The sequence below is a fragment of the Cherax quadricarinatus genome, chromosome 79 (assembly GCF_038502225.1).
Source record: "Cherax quadricarinatus isolate ZL_2023a chromosome 79, ASM3850222v1, whole genome shotgun sequence".
Lineage (NCBI taxonomy): Eukaryota > Metazoa > Arthropoda > Malacostraca > Decapoda > Parastacidae > Cherax > Cherax quadricarinatus.
In genome coordinates this window covers 7840263-7859502 of record NC_091370.1, presented here as the reverse complement: position 1 = coordinate 7859502, position 19240 = coordinate 7840263, and the positions used below count along the sequence as shown (strand labels likewise).

The 19240-nt window shown below is 38.9% G+C and overlaps 1 protein-coding gene across 2 annotated transcripts in view; it reads right to left on the bottom strand.

The window, feature by feature from the left end:
* The window catches only part of Sur-8 (leucine-rich repeat protein shoc-2), a 102620-nt gene that overhangs the window by 29785 nt on the left and 53595 nt on the right, over positions 1–19240 (bottom strand). For both annotated transcript variants that reach the window (XM_070101891.1, XM_070101890.1), the window contains 4 exons: positions 8571–8820; positions 6835–7064; positions 3097–3410; positions 1286–1410 (listed from right to left, as the gene is read on the bottom strand). In XM_070101891.1, coding sequence (XP_069957992.1) covers positions 1286–1410; positions 3097–3410; positions 6835–7064; positions 8571–8820 — 919 coding nt within the window. The remainder of the gene's footprint in view (positions 1–1285; positions 1411–3096; positions 3411–6834; positions 7065–8570; positions 8821–19240) is intronic.

The following is a 19240-nucleotide window of genomic DNA, read 5'->3' as shown; positions in this document are numbered from 1 at the left end:
TTTTGGGTGTCGGGAACGGATTAATTAGATTTCCATTATTTCTTATGGGGAAAATTTATTTGGAATTCGTCAGATTTGGGTTTAGTAACTCTCTCTAGAACAGATTAATTATGAAAACCAGGGGTCCACTGTACTAATACGGTTTATTTATAGAGTAATATATTGATAAATGAAATAATGGGATAATTATAGACCAGGAACACAATTCTCAAGTGATGAAGCACCACTTTGACAGAGGGAGTTTTTAAGGACTTAACTGATCACACATGTTCACCATATCGTCTATGGCGACTTTTTCACCTGTTTACAATGTCATCATCATCATCATCACTACTATTCTCATGCTCATTTGTATTTAACACCATTTCTTTAAATCATAAACAGTGGTAGTTCCAACACCATATTCTTCAGTAAGACGCCGCACTGACACACCACGATCAAGCTTCTGCAGTAACTACATTCTGCGTTATTGATAACATTAGATGCTTCCTTTTTCTTTTTCTCACTGTTAACCAAAGGGGTATCTGCAGCTCTTTTTGACATTTTCAGTGAAATTAAACACAGTCACAAAATGAAAAGCAAAAACAAAATATCAGCGAACAGCAGAGGCACGTGTGAACACTACAAGCGCTGAGACACCAGTGACGCCTGCCACTCTGGCTCTCAGTGACTGACACTCCACACTCCATGAAAAAACTATGGTTTTCGGAGCTTTTCGAATTTCAGAATTTCGGATAAAGGAATGTGGACCTGTATGTGAATTTTTGATATATGTGTGTTATGATATGTGTTATGATATATGATATGTTGTGTATCTCTATACATATATGCTTCTAAACTGTTGTATTCTGAGCACCTCTGCAAAAGCAGTGATAATGTGTGAGTGTGGTGAAAGTGTTGAATGATGATGAAAGTATTTTCTTTTTGGGGATTTTCTTTCTTTTTTTTGGGTCACCCTGCCTCGGTGGGAGACGGCCGACTTGTTGAAAAAAAAAAAAAAAAAAAAGTGTGTTATGCTCATATGTGACTGATGCATGCCATTTAACTTGGTGCTGCAACATTCAAAAGTTAAATGGATAGATAACTGTGAGGCACTATATAAGTTAAGCTAAGTAGATAATATATAACAGTGAATCTTTGAAAGTATATTTGCTGCTTTTTACAGTTTACTGATATATAATAAATTTCAAAGTTATCTTGGTGTGTACCTAGATATTTAGCTAGTACTGTACCTTCTAATTAGGTGTTGTTTATTTTGTTCTCAATCCAAGCATAATGAGCTTACCTTGAGATGATTGTTTGATAGTATAAGAACCTCTAAGTTCTGTAAATGTGATATATCATCGGGTACTTTGGTCAGATAATTCGTGCCTAAATTAAGTTCCACCATGTTCATCCATGACCCAATATCTGAAAAATTAAATGAAAAATGTTATGTATATCACACAAAATTAACTAATTTATAAACACTTATTTTGTTTACATCAACTAAAGCATTACCCTAGAATAAAAAGTATTCAAGGTAAAATTCATCTTATTTGTTAGTCATTCATACACATCAGCCATTTCACTAATGATTGTTGAAGCAATTTTACTGCACAATGCTCCTTATGACTGTGTATTACAACCAGCCCATACCTAATATCAGTCCAAAAAACTAGGAAATTATAGTAATATTTTATATATTAATTTTCACTACCCTCTTGTGAAGATTATACAGAAAGCAAATTTCGTATTAGCTTTTTAGTTTTCTTCCTGTTTATAGAGAACACTGTTCATCACACATTTAGATAGATCTTGAACAGACTATTACACCTAACATTATGCTTAAATGTTATATTATTTTTATAACATTCATTTGGAAGCACTACACCCATTTAGGTCATACAACACCTAGGGGAATGAGAGGTAATCTAGTTTCATCCAGGGAAGGGAAAGGCAGTTTAACTCCCAAACTCTCAGTTATGGCAGCATCATTCCTACTCAAGTCTAGTTATGGATGGATGAATGAAACACATGTACAACACATATTTATCTTTATTGTGGAAATGTTTTGCCACAATAAAGAGGATCCAAGTGTTACACGTATCTTGCTCATCTATCTGTCAGTTTTCTAAACCATTAATATAAAGCATGTGTGAGCATGTTATATAGGAGTGAATGGAGACAAATGGTTTTTAGACTTGACGTGCTGTTGGAGTGTGAACAGGGTAATATTTATGAAGGGATTCAGGGGAAGTTTTTCTTCTTCTCTTTTTTAGTAAATGTCTACAGGAGAAGGGGTTACTAGCCCATTGCTCCCGGCATTTTAGTCGCCTCATACGACACGCATGGCTTACAAAGGAAAGATTCTTTTCCACTTCCCCATGGACAATAGAAGAAAGAACAAGAGCTATTTAGAAAAAGGAGAAAAACCTAGACGTATGTATATATATATGCATGTGTGTGTCTGTGCAGTGTGACCAAAGTGTAAGTAGGAGTAGCAAGATATCCCTGTTATCTAGCATGTTTATGAGACAGAAAAAGAAACCAGCAATCCTACCATCATGCATAACAGTTACAGGTTTCTGTTTCACAGTCATCTGGCAGGACGGTAGTACTTCCCTGGGTGGTTGCTGTCTACCAGTTTAAACTGTAGTGTAAAGCACCCTTCTGGCAAGACAGTGATGGAGTGAATGATGGTGAGTTTTTCTTTTTCGGGCCACCCTGCCTTGGTGGGAATCGGCCAGTGTGATAATAAAAAATAAAAATAATTCAGGGGAACCGGCAGGCCAGACTTCGAGTCCTGGAGATGGGAAGTACAGTGCCCACACTCTGAAGGAGGGGTGTTAATGGTGTAGTTTTATAACTGTAGTTTAAGCACATCTCTGGCAAGACAGTGATGGAGTGAATGATGGTGAAAGGTTTTCTTTTTGGGCCACCCTACCTTGGTGGGAAATGGCTGATATGTTAATAAAATAACATAATATAAAGTACTACAGTAGTTCTGGAGTTAGCACATTAACATATCATACAAAATCAAACTAATAGGTAGATTAATGTATATTCAACCTTTTAAACTCTAACGAGAATAACAAAGCCTATACTGGTACGTACCAAGTGGAAGAGAGGTGAGCTTATTATAATTCATGTTGAGCTTGGTAAGGTACTTGGCTCTGGAAAAGATACCGTATGGTATCTTGTCAACAAGGTTGTGCTCCAGGTTAATAGAATGAACATTAGTGAACTGAGATGGCCCTCCAACTGGATATGAGTTGAAGGCATTTCGTGATAGAGTGAGGGATGAAAGATTAGAAAGAGAACTAAGGAGGCCCTCTGGAAGCTGGGAAATCTGGTTACCCTCAACATTAAATTCATCAAGGTTGATGCACTTGCTAAGTGATCGAGGGACAGCAGTCAACTGATTATACCTGCAACAACAAAATAAGTAACTTTAGCAATAAACACATTACAGTATAAAGGTCTAGAAATACCTGCACCATAATTTATATACAGTAAACCCTCAATATAATGGACTAATATGAAATATTCTCCAAGTGTTCATTAAATCAGAATGTTAAAAAAAGCAAAAATAAAGTACTAAAGTTGGAGTATATACTTAATATAGTACTACAGGAGGGCCCTGCTTTACAGCATTTTGCTAATGCAGCAGTTTTCAATTATACCCATTCTTTACTTGTTCAGACTTCCTGCAATAAATATATTCACCATTCACTATAAGCTAAGGACAAAGATATTTTAAGGTAAGTAATGTGTAAAGACAAGAATGTTACCCATGAGGGCAAAGAAGGGAATGTATGAGAGTGTAGTGGTTCCAACACTCTTATATGGGTGTGAAGCATGGATTGTAAATGCTGCAGCAAGGAGGCTGGAGGCAGTGGAGATGTCATGTTTAAGAGCACTGTGTAAATATTAGGCAGAGGTGTGGAGTTACTAAAAGTATTATTGAGAGGGGAGTTATTGGAGTTACTAAAAGTATTATTGAGAGAGCTGAGGAGGGGTTGTTGAAGTGGTTTGGTCATTTAGAGAGGATGGAGGGTGTATAAATCTGGATCAGAAATCTTGCCTATGAGGATAGACTGAGGGCCCTGAATCTACACTCTCTAGAAAGGCATAGAATTAGGGGGGGATATGATGAAGTGTATAAATGGAAAACAGGAATAAATAAAGGGGATGTAAATAGCATGCTAAAAATATCTAGCCAAGACAAGACTCGCAGCAATGGCTTTAAGCTGAAAAAATTCAGATTCAGGAAGGATGTAGGAAAGCACTGGTTTGGAAACAGAGCTGTGGATGAGTGGAACAAACTCCTGAGTATTGTCATAGAATCCAAAACGTTGTGTAGTTTTAAAAATAAATTAGATAAATACATGAGTGGGTGGGTGTTAGTTAGACCTGGCTAGCTTGTGCTACTAGGTCAGATGCCATGCTCTTTCTGTAAGTGAATGTGATCTGACGTGACTAGAATGGGGCATTGGCTTGATCTGGTAGGAGACTTGGACCTGCCTCGCATGGGCCAGTAGGACTGCTGCAGTGTTCCTTCTTTCTTATGTAATGGAGGAGAGGAGGAGCAGGGGTCATCCTAGGAAAAGATGGAGGGACGGGGTAAAAGAGGCTTTGTATGTAAGGGGCTTGGACATACAGCAGGCATGTGTGAGCATGACTAAAAAAAATCGCAATGACACAACTGCAAACAAACCACAGTATGGGCAAGGATTGAACTCGCGGGTTCAATTCCCGCCAGTACAGTGGTACGTGTAAGCATGTTTGATAGAAGTGAATGGAGACGAGTGGCTCTTGGGACTTGATAAAGCAGTTGGAGTGTGAGTAGGGTAATATTTGGTGAAGGGATTTAGGGAAACCAGTTAGTCAGGCTTGAGTCCTGGAAGTGGGAAGTATAATGCCTGCACTCTGAAGGAGGGGTCTGGGATATGTGCTGTTTGGAGTGACATCTGAACTGTCGTATCTGAGTGCCTCTGCAAAGATAGTGATTATATGTGAATGATGGTTACAGTGTTTCTTTCTCTTTCTTGTGGAGTCACCCTGCCTCGGTGGGAGACGGCCAACATGTTAAATAAAAAAATAATGTGTGTACTGTATATGCATTTTTTAGGCCTAGCTCAATTGCCAACTTAATATATAATAAAATAAACATGTTATCAGGCTTATATATGCATTTTAAAGTGAAAAAGGCTGTGTTTGACTTTAGCGATATTCACCTCACAGCAGTAACCTGGAACCTAATTTGCTGTATAAGTGGGGTCTTCCTGTACACATATAATTTAGATATATTGCACCACAACCTGAAAATCAATGAGATGAAAGCACAATTTACACAGTGGATTTTTCCTGTTATTTCAGAGGTCCATTATATTAAGGTGCATTAAATCAAGGGTTTACTCTGTTTTGCAAGAATATCCTATCTTACATTCTAAATAGTTCATCCAGAATCTGTGCTTGAAGTGTCATTCTCAAAATCTGAATAGTAATCCATGCACAATGTTTAGCTTGCACAATCCTCCAGTCAATAAAATTTTCACTCACTAATAAACTTGTAAAGCAATTTAGAATTAGTGGAGGAGGAGGAGAGGGAAGAGAATAAAGCATAGAGTACTAAACAAAAATAAAATCAAAATGAGAATTGATATTCAGATGGGTTTAGCAGTGACAGCTAGGGATAGCATATTAGGGTAGCAGAGAACTGAGAGCCAAGAATAATCATAAGGTGTATTAAAACAAAATTTCCAACTGTGGACATTTCTGAATTCATTACTTATTCAGTTAAATGGCCTTCTTGGTTTCCCTAATAAGAACTTTTAGAAAAAATAAATCTTTTTTTTCCCCTTGACATCTGGTATTACCTACCAAAAATCTGGATCACAGCTGAACCCAACCCAATATTAATTAAAATGAAAACTTTACCCACAAAATCAGGCCCACCCATTACTTCAAAATGAAGAAAGGCAAGTATAATGTTTTCTTCAGCACTTTTAAACACTACTTTCTATTGTATGGTCTACAAAGTCAAAAATAAATACAGCACATCCACTAACAAGAATGCCTGAGAACCACTAGCAGACACAATTAATAGATACAAACTCATTATAATTACAGAAAAAAAAGACATGCATGGTAAAACACCAAGAAAATTATGGAAATTTACAAGAAATGTAAAATAATTTAGTTACTAACAATAAATGCAAAAACCTTTCTAATGTAAAATTTTGGCAAGCACAAAAATAATCTGAAGGATGGGTAGGTGTACTCACCTATTCAACTACATATTTTTTTTTTTTTTAGCACAATGGCCATCTCCCATATGACACACATTCATCTCTATGCTAGTTTCACTTCCTCCTAGCTTCATGCACCCTATTGTACATGCTCTTAAAGCTATGCATGGAGCTTGCCTCCACTGCTTTTTTCACCAAGATCACTTTCTGACCACCCTGAGACTAAAGATATAGTTCTTGACATCCCCATGACTCATCTGTCTTTAACTTGCAGTTGTGTTTCCCAAGTCCCATTTCTAGCCTTTCCAACAGTCTGTCCCTCTCTATCCTCCTGAGTATTATGTATGTTGTAATCATATCTCCCTGGCTCTTTTATCCTCTAATATCATTAGATTCAATTCCATCATCCTCTCTCCTCATAGCTCAAGCCACTTAACAAGTGTGCACACACATCACAATTCAAATGATCTTCTAAACTGCAACACAACACAGTTTAAGACAGCTAAAGAATAAGTCATGGTGAATGTGTTTTCTTTTTGAGGGTCAACCTGTCTTGGTGGGAATTAGCTGGCATTAAAAAAAAATGGGAAGTATATTTTACCTGAGGCCCAAACAGGTGAGATTTTTCAAGTTTCCAATAGACTGTGGCAAGTCCAAAAGCTCATTGTGTTGTAGATGTAGTGTCTGCAGACATATACAATTACCAATTTCCTCAGATAAATGTTCTAGATGATTGTGGGCAACATCAAGAGTTACCAATCCTGTAAGTTCTCCTATGCCTGCAGGCAGTTTTCGAATCTTGTTTTCACGTAAAGATAACGTTATTAAATTCTGTAAAAGAAAAAATATAAAAAAAATCATTATGACAAAATATACACTAAAATATCTAATCAATACAATAATGTCTAAGGAAACTTAAGTTTAAAAATAATAATAATTAAACATCAATGATAATTCCCAATGACTTATGTTCATTTACATTTTTTACGCTCAAGTTAGTACAGTATATTTATTGCAGGCTGCAACCACTTTTTTATGTACATTTATCTGTTACCAGTCCAGAACTTGCCTTCACATTTTAGGTATTTAACAAAATGAGGTAAATTATAATACATATAGTAATGTATTGGCTACTATTTTATCCTATTTTCCACTCATTTGTAAGATATTTGAATTATTGCAGAAAATGTTATGAAGTAAGTATGTATTATCCTGCTATCAAAGCAAGTTACAAAAGCATTTTCATTATTGTGCTTTAAGTCTATTAGAAACCAAATGGTAGAATACTGGAATGGGATCCATAAGGAGACAGTGTGTACTATAACCACTGGAAAAATTACAAAATAATAAAGACAAGACACAAAAAGTATAGCCTTGCTACTGTACAAATAATCATGAGTAGGTGACTGGTAGGCAACCAACATCATAAAAGGGAGATCAGAGGAGTGAACAGAAAAACTACCATGAGGAATATAACTAAAAAAAAAAAATTTCAACACGGCTGTTTCCCACCAAGGCAGGGTGACCCAAAAAAGAAAGAAACACTTTCACCATCATTCACACAAAATCATTGTCTTTGCTGAGGCACCCAGATATGGTAGTTTAGATGTCACTCCAAACAGCCAATATCCCAAACCCCTCCTTTAAAGTGCAGGCACTGTACTTCCCCACCTCCAGAACTCAAGTCATAGTACAGTCAAGGTATAGTATGATAAAATAAGTTACCTGAAGGTTAATGGTTATCACCAATCCAATGATGCCTAGTTTTCTTAGAAAATTAAGCATCAATGTAATTATATCCTAGTATTCTTATTAATTTTAGGTAGTAGGCTGGTAGACAGCAACCACCCAGGGAGTACCGTCCTGCCAAGTGAGTGTAAAACGAAAGCCTGTAATTGTTTTACATGATGGTAGGATTGCTGGTGTTCATTTTTCTGTCTCACGAACGTGCAAGGTTTCAGGTACGTCTTGCTACTTCTACTTACACTTAGGTCACACTACACATACATGTACAAGCATATATATACATACATACCCCCCTGGGTTTTCTTCTATTTTCTTTCTAGTTCTTGTTCTTGTTTATTTCCTGTTATCTCCATGGGGAAGTGGAACAGAATTCTTCCTCTGTAAGCCATGCATGTCGTAAGAGGCGACTAAAATGCCGGGAGCAAGGGGCTAGTAACCCCTTCTCCTGTATATATTACTAAGTGTAAAAGGAGAAACTTTTGTTTTTCCTTTTGGGCCACCCCGCCTCGGTGGGATACAGCCGGTGTGTTGGTAGAAAGAAAGAATTCTTATTAATATTCTTACATGAGCCTAAATTCACATAGTACATACTTTGAGGTTCCTGATGTCTTCTCCAACAACTTTGATCCTGTTGAACCTGAGAAACAGTGTGGTGAGAGATGTCAGCTTATACACCACATCAGGGATCTCATTCAGCTTGTTGTGACGCAAGTCAAGAACTCGTAACTTCTCCAACTTAGCTAAGGTATCTGGTAAAGATGTGAGGGAGTTCTCTGACAAGCCAAGGGTTTGTAGATTTACCAAATGCCCAATTTCAGGAGGCAATGTGACCAGTTTGTTACTGTAATAAGAACACAAATATTAAATTGTAAAATTTGCACTTATACAAGCAATTGTTATTAACTGTCAACTCACATTAAAATCAAATTAAACAAGATTAACTTGTTTTTTGTACATTTACTTCTATCCATAATAACAGATGTCCAGCGAATAGGAAAACAACAACTGTCTCTAATTTATGCATGAAAACAAACAATATGCAGACGCATTATAACGTCATGTGCTTGCACTCTAATTTTTTTTTTTTACTGATATAGAAGACCCCGGTTTTCGTAATTAATCCATTCCAGAAGGTTGGCCTAAATCCGAAATGGCCGAAAACCGAAGTAATATTTCCCATATGAAATAATGTAAATCTAATTAAACTGTTTCAGACACCCAAAATATTAACAATAAATACATTTTATAGAGAATAACTATAGTTTTATATACATCAGGGCCCCGCTTTATGGCGTTTCACTTTACGGCATTCCGCTAATACGGTCATTTCAAATTACGACCAAAACTCGCTATACGGCTCCCCCCACCTGACTTTCTAATACGGTCACCGCGCCCCACCCTGTTTGTTTACATTCTTCGTGAGCTCAGTAAGCACTAAGTCTCTCCATTTTGTCTGGAAACTCCAAAATTTCAAATGTTTTTAAAAGTTATTTCATATTTTATATATACTCTGATAATTATACTTATGTATACCTGTACTTAAATAAACTTACATACTGTGCTGGCATGCAGGTACACATTAAAATCAGTAAGAGTGTCTTATGTCTCCAGACATCATATTAGTAATGATAATAATCGAGTCTCATTTAAATGTCGTATATTACATTAAATACACATCTTCATTAATCCATCTATGAAATTTTTTCAAAATTATATAATAAACACGATACATAACATAAAAAGATGATAAATACACCCCACATGTGGTAGCAGACGACTTGCACAAGTGACGCCATATTAGAAATGATAATTTTTTTTTTTTCAACAAGTCGGCCGTCTCCCACCAAGGCAGGGTGACCCAAAAAAGAAAGAAAATCCCCAAAAAGAAAATACTTTCATCATCATTCAACACTTTCACCACACTCACACATTATCACTGCTTTTGCAGAGGTGCTCAGAATACAACAGTTTAGAAGCATATAAGTATAAAGATACACAACATATCCCTCCAAACTCCCAATATCCCAAACCCCTCCTTTAAAGTGCAGGCATTGTACTTCCCATTTCCAGGACTCAAGTCCGACTATATGAAAATAACCGGTTTCCCTGAATCCCTTCACTAAATATTACCCTGCTCACACTCCAACAGATCGTCAGGTCCCAAGTATCATTCGTCTCCATTCACTCCTATCTAACACGCTCATGCACGCTTGCTGGAAGTCCAAGCCCCTTGCCCACAAAACCTCCTTTACCCCCTCTTTCCAACCCTTTCGAGGACGACCCCTACCCCTCCTTCCTTCCCCTATAGATTTATATGCTTTCCAAGTCATTCTACTTTGATCCATTCTCTCTAAATGACCAAACCACCTCAACAACCCCTCTTCTGCCCTCTGACTAATGATTTTATTAACTCCACACCTTCTCCTAATTTCCACACTCCGAATTTTCTGCATAATATTTACACCACACATTGCCCTTAGACAGGACATCTCCACTGCCTCCAACCGTCTCCTCGCTGCTGCATTTACCACCCAAGCTTCACATCCATATAAGAGTGTTGGTACTACTATACTTTCATACATTCCCTTCTTTGCCTCCGTAGATAACGTTTTTTGACTCCACATATACCTCAACGCACCACTCACCTTTTTTCCCTGATCAATTCTATGATTAACCTCATCCTTGATAAACCCATCCGCCGACACGTCAACCCCCAAGTATCTGAAAACATTCACTTCTTCCATACTCCTCCTCCCCAATTTGATATCCAATTTTTCTTTATCTAAATCATTTGATACCCTCATCACCTTACTCTTTTCTATGTTCACTTTCAACTTTCTACCTTTACACACATTCTCAAACTCATCCACTAACCTTTGCAATTTTTCTTTAGAATCTCCCATAAGCACAGTATCATCAGCAAATAGTAACTGTGTCAGTTCCCATTTTGAATTTGATTCCCCATAATTTAATCCCACCCCTCTCCCGAACACCCTAGCATTTACTTCCTTTACAACCCCATCTATAAATATATTAAACAACCATGGTGACATTACACATCCCTGTCTAAGACCTACTTTTACCAGGAAGTATTCTCCCTCTCTTCTACATACCCTAACCTGAGCCTCACTATCATCATAAAAGCTCTTTACAGCATTTAGTAACTTACCACCTATTCCATATACTTGCAACATCTGCCACATTGCTCCTCTATCCACTATCATATGCCTTTTCTAAATCCATAAATTCAATAAAAACTTCCCTACCTTTATCTAAATACTGTTCACATATATGCTTCAATGTAAACACTTGATCTACACATCCCCTACCCACTCTGAAGCCTCCCTGCTCATCCGCAATCCTACATTCTGTCTTACCTCTAATTCTTTCAATTATAACCCTACCGTATACAGTGGACCCCCGCATAGTGATATTAATCCGTGCAAGAGAGCTCATTGTTATGCGAAATTATCGTTATGCGAATGAATTTTCCCCATAAGAAATAATGGAAAACAAATTAATCCGTGCAAGACACCCAACAGTATGAAAAAAAAATTTTACCACATGAAATATACATTTTCCTACACACAAAGAGAAGGATACATGCACAATAGTAGAGTAGTACATGCACAATATATATTGTGCATGTACTACTCTACTAAATGAAGAATAAATGACACTTACCTTTATTGAAGATGCAGCAATGACTGATGAGACACTGTGTCCTGGGAGTGCCTTTTCCTCCTGAGTACTGTAGGTCCTGTTTGGCATTTTCTTCCAGAACAGGCCTTATCACACTGTGTATGCCACTACGATTCTTAAATCTCTCAAACCAACCTTTGTTGGCTTTAAATTCACCAATATGAGCACTAGTTCCAGGCATTTTTCCCTGTTCACCTGGGTGTTAGTCGACTGGTGTGGGTTGCATCCTGGGAGACAAGATTAAGGACCCCAATGGAAATAAGTTAGACAGTCTTCGATGACACTGACTTTTTTGGGTTATCCTGGGTGGCAAATCCTCTGGGGTTAATTGTTTCTTGGTATTCTCAATAAGCCACACCAACAACAGTGCTACAGCAGAAGCAGCAGCAGCTGACAGTGCTACAGCAGCAGCAGACGATGCTATAGCAGCAGCAGACGGTACTACAGCAGCAGCTGACGGTGGTACAACAGCAGCAGCAGCTGACAGTGCTACAGCAGCAGCAGACGATGCTATAGCAGCAGCAGACGGTACTACAGCAGCAGCTGACGGTGGTACAACAGCAGCAGCAGCTGACAGTGCTACAGCAGCAGCAGACGATGCTACAGCAGCAGCAGACGATACTACAGCAGCAGCAGACGGTACTACAGCAGCAGCAGCAGCTGATGGTGGTACAGCAGCAGCAGCAGCTGATGGTGCTACAGCAGCAGCAGCAGCTGACAGTGCAGCAGCAGCTGACAGTGCAGCAGCAGCTGATGGTGGTACAGCAGCAGCAGCAGCAGCTGTACCACCAATAGTAGCGATGGTTGATTGGGGTTTATTATACAACCTGGCCAGCTCGGAGACACGCACTCCACTTTCATACTTATCAATGATCTTTTTCTTCATCTCTATAGGAATTCTCACCCTTTTTGCTGTAGGGTTGGCACTAGAAGCTTTCTTGGGGCCCATGGTCACTTATTTTGCAGATAAAATCACCAAAAACACTGTAATAATACGAAATGTTTCGATTGTATGCTTGGATGTTACTGCGGAGGCTGGCTGGTAAACAATGCCACCGGCGGAACATGTGAGCGTGGCTCAGGCCGCACATAGACGCGTCTCAGACGAACAGCGTTGAGCGGGTTTTTTAGCGGTGTGCGAGGCAAAATCTTGGCGATAAAATGTAGCAGTATGCGGATTTAACGTTATGTAAGGCCAACGGTATGCGGGGGTCCACTGTACTTTTCCTGGTATACTCAGTAAACTTATTCCTCTATAATTTTTACAATCTCTTTTGTCCCCTTTCCCTTTATATAAAGGGACTATACATGCTCTCCGCCAATCCCTAGGTACCTTCCCCTCTTTCATACATTTATTAAACAAAAGTACCAACCACTCCAACACTATATCCCCCCCTGCTTTTAACATTTCTGTCATGATCCCATCAGTTCCAGCTGCTTTACCCCCTTTCATTCTACGTAATGCCTCACGTACCTCCACCACACTTACATTCTGTTCTTCTTCACTCCTAAAAGATGGTATACCTCCCTGGCCAGTGCATGAAATTACCGCCTCCCTTTCTTCCTCAACATTTAAAAGTTCCTCAAAATATTCTCACCATCTACCTAATACCTCCCTCTCCCCATCTACTAACTCCCCTACTCTGTTTTTAACTGACAAATCCATACTTTCCCTAGGCTTTCTTAACTTGTTTAACTCACTCCAAAATTTTTTCTTATTTTCATTAAAATTTCTTGACACTGCCTCTCCCACTCTTTCATCTGCTCTCCTTTTGCACTCTCTCACCACTCTCTTCACCTTTCTTTTACTCTCCATATACTCTGCTCTTCTTATAACACTTCAGCTTTGTAAAAACCTCTCGTAAGCTACCTTTTTCTCTTTTATCACACCCTTTACTTCATCATTCCACCAATCACTCCTCTTTCCTCCTGCCCCCACCCTCCTATAACCACAAACTTCTGCCCCACATTCTAATACTGCATTTTTAAAACTATTCCAACCCTCTTCAACCCCCCCACTACTCATCTTTGCACTAGCCCACCTTTCTGCCAATAGTCGCTTATATCTCGCCCGAACTTCCTCCTCCCTTAGTTTATACACTTTCACCTCCCTCTTACTTGTTGCCACCTTCCTCTTTTCCCATCTACCTCTTACTCTAACTGTAGCTACAACTAAATAATGATCCGATATATCAGTTGCCCCTCTATAAACATGTACATCCTGGAGCCTACCCATCAACCTTTTATCCACCAATACATAATCTAACAAACTACTTTCATTACGTGCTACATCATACCTTGTATATTTATTTATCCTCTTTTTCATAAAATATGTATTACTTATTACCAAATTTCTTTCTACACATAGCTCAGTTAAAGGCTCCCCATTTACATTTACCCCTGGCACCCCAAATTTACCTACTACTCCCTCCATAACATTTTTACCCACTTTAGCACTGAAATCCCCAATGATAATAATAATAATAATAATAATAATAATAATCACCGAGTCTCATTAAATGTTGTATATTACGTTAATATACACATTTTCATTAATCCATCCATGATATTTTTCTCAAAATTATATAATAAACACGATACATAACATAAAAAGATGATAAATACACCCCACAATAGAATAAATAAACATAAATATCCATGGGCGAAATGACAGTAGTTTGTTGGATTATGTATTGGTAGATAAAAGACTGTTGAGTAGACTTCAGGATGTACATGTTTATAGAGGGGCCACAGATATATCAGATCACTTTCTAGTTGTAGCTACACTGAGAGTAAAAGGTAGATGGGATACAAGGAGAATAGAAGCATCAGGGAAGAGAGAGGTGAAGGTTTATAAACTAAAAGAGGAGGCAGTTAGGGTAAGATATAAACAGCTATTGGAGGATAGATGGGCTAATGAGAGCATAGGCAATGGGGTCGAAGAGGTATGGGGTAGGTTTAAAAATGTAGTGTTAGAGTGTTCAGCAGAAGTTTGTGGTTACAGGAAAGTGGGTGCAGGAGGGAAGAGGAGCGATTGGTGGAATGATGATGTAAAGAGAGTAGTAAGGGAGAAAAAGTTAGCATATGAGAAGTTTTTACAAAGTAGAAGTGATGCAAGGAGGGAAGAGTATATGGAGAAAAAGAGAGAAGTTAAGAGAGTGGTGAAGCAATGTAAAAAGAGAGCAAATGAGAGAGTGGGTGAGATGTTATCAACAAATTTTGTTGAAAATAAGAAAAAGTTTTGGAGTGAGATTAACAAGTTAAGAAAGCCTAGAGAACAAATGGATTTGTCAGTTAAAAATAGGAGAGGAGAGTTATTAAATGGAGAGTTAGAGGTATTGGGAAGATGGAAGGAATATTTTGAGGAATTGTTAAATGTTGATGAAGATAGGGAAGCTGTGATTTCGTGTATAGGGCAAGGAGGAATAACATCTTGTAGGAGTGAGGAAGAGCCAGTTGTGAGTGTGGGGGAAGTTCGTGAGGCAGTAGGTAAAATGAAAGGGGGTAAGGCAGCCGGGATTGATGGGATAAAGATAGAAATGTTAAAAGCAGGTGGGGATATAGTTTTGGAGTGGTTGGTGCAATTATTTAATAAATGTATGGAAGAAGGTAAGGTACCTAGGGATTGGCAGAGAGCATGCATAGTTCCTTTGTATAAAGGCAAAGGGGATAAAAGAGAGTGCAAAAATTATAGGGGGATAAGTCTGTTGAGTGTACCTGGTAAAGTGTATGGTAGAGTTATAATTGAAAAAATTAAGAGTAAGACGGAGAATAGGATAGCAGATGAACAAGGAGGCTTTAGGAAAGGTAGGGGGTGTGTGGACCAGGTGTTTACAGTGAAACATATAAGTGAACAGTATTTAGATAAGGCTAAAGAGGTCTTTGTGGCATTTATGGATTTGGAAAAGGCGTATGACAGGGTGGATAGGGGGGCAATGTGGCAGATGTTGCAAGTGTATGGTGTAGGAGGTAGGTTACTGAAAGCAGTGAAGAGTTTTTACGAGGATAGTGAGGCTCAAGTTAGAGTATGTAGGAAAGAGGGAAATTTTTTCCCAGTAAAAGTAGGCCTTAGACAAGGATGTGTGATGTCACCGTGGTTGTTTAATATATTTATAGATGGGGTTGTAAGAGAAGTAAATGCGAGGGTCTTGGCAAGAGGCGTGGAGTTAAAAGATAAAGAATCACACACAAAGTGGGAGTTGTCACAGCTGCTCTTTGCTGATGACACTGTGCTCTTGGGAGATTCTGAAGAGAAGTTGCAGAGATTGGTGGATGAATTTGGTAGGGTGTGCAAAAGAAGAAAATTAAAGGTGAATACAGGAAAGAGTAAGGTTATGAGGATAACAAAAAGATTAGGTGATGAAAGATTGAATATCAGATTGGAGGGAGAGAGTATGGAGGAGGTGAACGTATTCAGATATTTGGGAGTGGACGTGTCAGCAGATGGGTCTATGAAAGATGAGGTGAATCATAGAATTGATGAGGGAAAAAGAGTGAGTGGTGCACTTAGGAGTCTGTGGAGACAAAGAACTTTGTCCTTGGAGGCAAAGAGGGGAATGTATGAGAGTATAGTTTTACCAACGCTCTTATATGGGTGTGAAGCGTGGGTGATGAATGTTGCAGCGAGGAGAAGGCTGGAGGCAGTGGAGATGTCATGTCTGAGGGCAATGTGTGGTGTGAATATAATGCAGAGAATTCGTAGTTTGGAAGTTAGGAGGAGGTGCGGGATTACCAAAACTGTTGTCCAGAGGGCTGAGGAAGGGTTGTTGAGGTGGTTCGGACATGTAGAGAGAATGGAGCGAAACAGAATGACTTCAAGAGTGTATCAGTCTGTAGTGGAAGGAAGGCGGGGTAGGGGTCGGCCTAGGAAGGGTTGGAGGGAGGGGGTAAAGGAGGTTTTGTGTGCGAGGGGCTTGGACTTCCAGCAGGCATGCGTGAGCGTGTTTGATAGGAGTGAATGGAGACAAATGGTTTTTAATACTTGACGTGCTGTTGGAGTGTGAGCAAAGTAACATTTATGAAGGGATTCAGGGAAACCGGCAGGCCGGACTTGAGTCCTGGAGATGGGAAGTACAGTGCCTGCACTCTGAAGGAGGGGTGTTAATGTTGCAGTTTAAAAACTGTAGTGTAAAGCACCCTTCTGGCAAGACAGTGATGGAGTGAATGATGGTGAAAGTTTTTCTTTTTCGGGCCACCCTGCCTTGGTGGGAATCGGCCGGTGTGATAATAAAAATAAAAAATAAATATCCATGGGGAAGTGGAATAAGAATCTTTCCTCCGTAAGCCATGCGTGTTGTAAAAGTCAACTAAAATGCCGGGAACAATGGGCTAGTAACCCCTTTTCCTGTAAAGATTACTAAAAAGAATAAGAAGAAGAAAATTGTCAAAGTGGGAAGTCTGAATGTGCGTGGATGTTGTGCAAATGATAAGAAAGAGATGATTGTGGATGTTATGAATGAGAAGAAACTGGATGTCCTGGCTTTAAGTGAAACAAAGCTGAAGGGGGTGGGAGAGTTTCAATGGAGAGGAATAAATGGGATTAGGTCAGGGGTTTCAAATAGAGTTAGAGCTAAAGAAGGAGTAGCAATAATGTTGAAGGATAAGCTATGGCATGAAAAGAGGGACTACAAATGTATAAATTCAAGGATTATGTGGAGTAAAATAAAGATTGGATGTGAAAAGTGGGTTACAGTAAGCGTGTATGCACCTGGAGAAGAGAGAAGTGTAGAGGAGAGAGAGAGATTCTGGGAAATGTTGAGTGAATGCGTGGGGAGTTTTGAATCAAGTGTGAGAGTAATGGTGGTTGGGGATTTCAATGCTAAAGTGGGTAAAAATGTTATGGAGGGAGTAGTAGGTAATTTTGGGGTGCCAGGGGTAAATGTAAATGGGGAGCCTTTAATTGAGCTATGTGTAGAAAGAAATTTGGTAATAAGTAATACATATTTTATGAAAAAGAGGATAAATAAATATACAAGGTATGATGTAGCACGTAATGAAAGTAGTTTGTTAGATTATGTATTGGTGGATAAAAGGTTGATGGGTAGGCTCCAGGATGTACATGTTTATAGAGGGGCAACTGATATATCGGATCATTATTTAGTTGTAGCTACAGTTAGAGTAAGAGGTAGATGGGAAAAGAGGAAGGTGGCAACAACAAGTAAGAGGGAGGTGAAAGTGTATAAACTAAGGGAGGAGGAAGTTAGGGCGAGATATAAGCGACTATTGGCAGAAAGGTGGGCTAGTGCAAAGATGAGTAGTGGGGGGGTTGAAGAGGGTTGGAATAGTTTTAAAAATGCAGTATTAGAATGTGGGGCAGAAGTTTGTGGTTATAGGAGGGTGGGGGCAGGAGGAAAGAGGAGTGATTGGTGGAATGATGAAGTAAAGGGTGTGATAAAAGAGAAAAAGGTAGCCTACGAGAGGTTTTTATAAAGCAGAAGTGTTATAAGAAGAGCAGAGTATATGGAGAGTAAAAGAAAGGTGAAGAGAGTGGTGAGAGAGTGCAAAAGGAGAGCAGATGAAAGAGTGGGAGAGGCACTGTCAAGAAATTTTAATGAAAATAAGAAAAAATTTTGGAGTGAGTTAAACAAGTTAAGAAAGCCTAGGGAAAGTATGGATTTGTCAGTTAAAAACAGAGTAGGGGAGTTAGTAGATGGGGAGAGGGAGGTATTAGGTAGATGGCGAGAATATTTTGAGGAACTTTTAAATGTTAAGGAAGAAAGGGAGGCGGTAATTTCATGCACTGGCCAGGGAGGTATACCATCTTTTAGGAGTGAAGAAGAGCAGACTGTAAGTGTGGTGGAGGTACGTGAGGCATTACGTAGAATGAAAGGGGGTAAAGCAGCTGGAACTGATGGGATCATGACAGAAATGTTAAAAGCAGGGGGGGATATAGTGTTGGAGTGGTTGGTACTTTTGTTTAATAAATGTATGAAAGAGGGGAAGGTACCTAGGGATTGGCGGAGAGCATGTATAGTCCCTTTATATAAAGGGAAAGGGGACAAAAGAGATTGTAAAAATTATAGAGGAATAAGTTTACTGAGTATACCAGGAAAAGTATACGGTAGGGTTATAATTGAAAGAATTAGAGGTAAGACAGAATGTAGAATTGCGGACGAACAAGGAGGTTTCAGAGTGGGTAGGGGATGTGTAGATCAAGTGTTTACATTGAAGCATATATGTGAACAGTATTTAGATAAAGGTAGGGAAGTTTTTATTGCATTTATGGATTTAGAAAAGGCATATGATAGAGTGGATAGAGGAGCAATGTGGCAGATGTTGCAAGTATATGGAATAGGTGGTAAGTTACTAAATGCTGTAAAGAGCTTTTATGAGGATAGTGAGGCTCAGGTTAGGGTGTGTAGAAAAGAGGGAGAATACTTCCCGGTAAAAGTAGGTCTTAGACAGGGATGTGTAATGTCACCATGGTTGTTTAATATATTTATAGATGGGGTTGTAAAAGAAGTAAATGCTAGGGTGTTCGGGAGAGGGGTGGGATTAAATTATGGGGAATCAAATTCAAAATGGGAATTGACACAGTTACTTTTTGCTGATGATACTGT